General features: G+C 64.6%; 1 protein-coding gene across 1 annotated transcript; it reads left to right on the top strand.

The window, feature by feature from the left end:
* The first annotated feature begins 1,218 nt into the window (after window positions 1-1,218).
* Window positions 1,219-2,028, top strand: EMIHUDRAFT_457516 (hypothetical protein). The gene is made up of 2 exons (XM_005777982.1): window positions 1,219-1,606; window positions 1,674-2,028. The coding sequence occupies exons 1-2, from the start codon at window positions 1,276-1,278 to the stop codon at window positions 1,994-1,996; spliced, it is 654 nt and encodes a 217-aa protein (XP_005778039.1). The 5' UTR covers window positions 1,219-1,275; the 3' UTR covers window positions 1,997-2,028.
* Window positions 2,029-3,967: the final 1,939 nt, after the last annotated feature.

The following is a 3,967-nucleotide window of genomic DNA, read 5'->3' on the forward strand; positions in this document are numbered from 1 at the left end:
CATGGTACCGACTGCGCGTGTAGCTGCGACATTGTGCTCTGTGTGTAAATTGGAACTACTCGGCCTGTGTTGTGAACGTTCGTCAGGTGTCTCGTGTCTGTCGCCCGACGGTCTCGCTATACACCCATACTCTTGTGGTTATGTTTTGCGCGCGGGGTGGCCCGTGTTGCTGCACAAAATACGGTACGAAGCCGTACGAGAGGGCCTTCAACTCTTGACACAACGAAGACCACATACGGCTCTAGACGGTGTGTGTATCGACGACGACGTGTGACGGTGTGGCGGACTGCAGCGTAGTGAGGGCTCCCTCGGAGACACCGCGAGAGGGCTCAGAGGGGGCTCAGAGGGCGGATCCCGCCGCCTCCCCCTCCCGCGCGGTGGGGAGCGCGGTGAGACTTGCGTGGTGTGGGCTGCGAGAGGGAACGGAGCGGGGCGGCGCACCCGTTTATTGTATTGAGCTTTTGTACGTATTAAGCTATTACACGCAACTTTTGTACTATAAGCTAAACGTGAATCCTGATCAGTCGCCCAGGGGCTCCATCGATGTGGTGTGTCTGTGCTGAGACCTGAGCTTGCTCTCGGTCTCTCGTGACGCACGGCGCGCGTGACGCCCTGTCGTCCTGACACAGACAGGCTTGTCTCTGACTCGGTCGGGGATGCGTGGGACGGGCGCGCGGCGTGAGAAGTGTCATCGTCTTCACGGGCCTGCTGCAGGTAGCCACTCGCCGCACACGCAACCGCGGCGCTGTCCCCATCATTCAGTCCCCATCATTCAGGCAACGCTCATCGAGGGCAATCAGCCCCGGCCGGACATGCGGCTCTGCCTTGGCGCCACGGATGGCATGCGCTCAGAGGCGCGCCGGAGCGATGGGCTCGGACATCGAGGCCTTGCGCTGCCGCTTGCTCGAGCGAGTGGCCTGCAGCTGGTCGCCAAGCGGCTGCTTCTGATGCGCGATGGGCTGCTTCTTGAGCGGCACGCGGAGCTTCTTGCGGGGGGAGGCCTCGCCGGACGCGGCCCTCCGGTCGCGCGGGGGCGGGGAGGAGTTCCAGTGCGCCACGGTCTCTGCATCGGAGGGCCCATCGTCGGCCTCGGTCCACTCGTGCGCGCTCCTCCCACTCCTTGGTCATGGTCAGCGTGAGCCACGCCGACTCCTCCTGGCTGCTCCTGTGAAGTCGGTAGGTTTCGGGGCGCCGCATATGGGCGACGCCCCACTCAAGGCGCCCTTGGGCTCGTCCTCGGACGCTCCGTCTGCAGGCTGCGACGACCGCCTGGAGATGGAGACGCTCTCAAAAGAGCTGGGTCGTCAGATCATCCTCAAAGGCCTTGCGGCCGGAGTCAGTGGCAACGCACTGCTGTCCGCACTCGGCGCGCCGCTCGGCGGCCCGCTCCTCGACGGCTCCTCTGTGGGTGGGGCAGGCGCGCCAGTGGGGGGCGTGTCGTGTTCGGACCCCGCCCCCTGCACTCTCGGGGCGCCACTAGCCCTCCCGCTGGCCGAAGGTGCTGCTGCCGAGGCGCCAGGGGAGAGCGAGGGGGAGACCTCGGGGCGGAGCGGCGTCGAGGCGCTCGAAGAGGTCCGGCGCGGCGTGCACTCCATGCTGCTCGGAGGAATGGTGTTCCGGGCTTGCTTCCATGGTGATGACCCCCTGCTCACCCACTCGCGCCTCCCTTGTAGGCGCCCAAGGGCCCGCACTAATGAGCTCGCACGAGCGCTCGAATCCGGTTCGTGTTTTCGACGGTGAGGCTGTGGTGATGAGGCCCGCGCTGGCTGGGGCGGCGCACTCGGGCGAGGAGAAGCCAAACGCCACGGAGAGACGCGAGTTCGGGGAGGCCGAGGAGGCAGCCTTTGACTACCTGGTCCGACCGCGCTTGAACCAGGAGACCCCCGTGCACAAGCCGAACAACAAGGTGCGGCAGCACGTGCCGGCGGAGCAGGGCCCATCCAAAAGACTGGCCTTCGAGTCGCACTCCGAGGGCGCCCCCGCGGGCGACGACTAGCGCGGCTCTGGCCCGGGGTGTGTGGGGGGGGGGGGCTGTTTAGCGGCTGTTTAGCGGCTGTTTAGCGGCTGTTTAGCGGCTGTTTAACGGCGGGGTGTACCTGGGCGGGGGGACCGGGGGCCGGGGGCGGGGCGCCGAGGGGGGGTCTCGACAGGAGAAGGAAAGGTCTCCGCGCATGCAGCAGCATCGAAGCACCTTGCACATCCCATTCCCACTCTTTTATTCTTGTGCGGGCTCAAACCCTGGAGAGGCGGATGTGGATAGTATGTGTGTGAGCCGGATCTGGAGCGGACATGCTTCTCCCAAACAATTCAAGGGAAATCGGTCATCATAAATTCAGACTCCGTAATACGCTCACAAGAGGCGCTGTCCACCCACGACATGTGTGGGTGCGAGGAAGGTGTCTAGGGCCTGTGTACTATAGACCATGGTATGGGTGCAAGTGCTCACAATGATCCCCAATGGATCCCACCGCTTGCACATCTGCGACACTCCCATCACCCCTCTAGCTTGACTCTAGCTCCACTCTAGGTCGACAGCACTCAAGCGCCCGGCGTTGGCTCCCATGATGCTTCGGGCGTGGGCTGCTGGGCGAGTTGGCTCTCCCGAAGGGCCTGCTGCGCCCCAACTAGCATCCACCGGACCGCCTCCTCGTCCGGTGTCGCCTGCAAGAGCACGAGCCGCGCCCACACCTGCGCCGCGCCGGTGAGTGTCGCGTCTGAAGAGAAGATGCGCGTCAGCGCCTCCTCCCGCTGCTGGCCACTGGGCTGGTCGCCAGTCCGAGCTGGTGCTGGCGCCAGCGCCGTCGCCGCCGCCGCCGCCGGTGCCGCCGCCGCCGCCTCCGCCGCCGCCGCCGCCGCCTCCAGCCTTTTGGCCGCGAGCTCGAGCTGCTGCGACTCGCGCTTCTGGTCCTGCTGCAGCAGCAGCTGCTGCTGCTGCTGCTGCTGCTGCTGCTGCTGCTGCTGCTGCTGCAGCTCCTCCTGCTTCTTCTCCATGGTGACCGAGAGGCGCTCCATGCGCTGTAGAAGGTCCTCTACTGTCGCCAGCCGTGGTGCGACGGCCGGCGGAGCCACGAGGGAGCGTGCCCTCTTTGGTGGCGGAGACGGCGGATCGTCCTCGCTCCTCGCCTCCTTGGCCTCCGACTCCTCCTCCTCGACCGTCGCGTGCACCACCGCGTTCCACATGTCGACGGCGTCGGGTGCGCGATTCGCGGTTGTGTTGCACATCCCCCCTTTGCCTTTGTGTTTGAAGCCGCGGGCGCAGAAAACTGAATAGCAGCACCAGTCGTTTTCCTCGCAGAGCTCCTGGAGGGACGACGCCACTGCACGCGACACCCTGTGCTTCTCGGCAATTTTGTGCACCGATTGGAAAGCTGTTGACGACTCCATCCTACTCGCTGGCTCGGACAAAAAACCATGCGTGTAGGGAGAGACGCAGGAGAGTGGTGGAGCCTTGGCACCAGCCGGGCACTCTGTGGGTTTGGCCTTGGCATCAGCCGGGCGTGTTGTTGAGTTGGCCTTGGCATCAGGCGGGCACGCGAGAAATGCACACAAGCGCCAAAGGCCAAAGGGGCGCAGCACCGACCTAACCCGTCGGAGGTGGGAGGAAGGGAGTCCCCCGGGTCCTGCGTGAGCACGAGAGTAACCCCAAGAGGGCTCAATAAGAAATAATTGTTCAGCGTGGATCAGTTCTTTCCGCCACGGCGGCTGGACCTACAAGCTGACCGCTATGGTGCTATCCGAGGCTGACGCTGACAAGGCGGTTGAGATCGGGAGGGCTACGATGAAACTGATGCTGAGCGAGCCCGCTGTCCACGGGGACGCACAGAGCCTCGTCGACTTTCTCACCACCGCGACGACTGTCGGCGCGCAGCAAGCGTTTGCGGCTTTCGGTCGCGCGGTGCAGCTTGCAGTCACAGAGGTTGATTCGTCGATGCAGCTCACAGAGGCTGACTGCCAATTCATCCTGCCT

The sequence above is a fragment of the Emiliania huxleyi genome (genome assembly GCF_000372725.1).
Source record: "Emiliania huxleyi CCMP1516 unplaced genomic scaffold EMIHUscaffold_251, whole genome shotgun sequence".
In the NCBI taxonomy this organism is placed as follows: Eukaryota; Haptophyta; order Isochrysidales; family Noelaerhabdaceae; genus Emiliania; species Emiliania huxleyi.

Excerpts from the sequence above, each read along its gene's own strand:
- EMIHUDRAFT_457516 (XM_005777982.1), top strand. The coding sequence starts at position 1,276 with ATGGAGACGCTCTCAAAAGAGCTGGGTCGTCAGATCATCCTCAAAGGC. Across the intron at positions 1,607-1,673 it reads GCACTCCATGCTGCTCGGAG|GCGCCCAAGGGCCCGCACTA; the intron begins GAATGGTGTTCC and ends CCTCCCTTGTAG.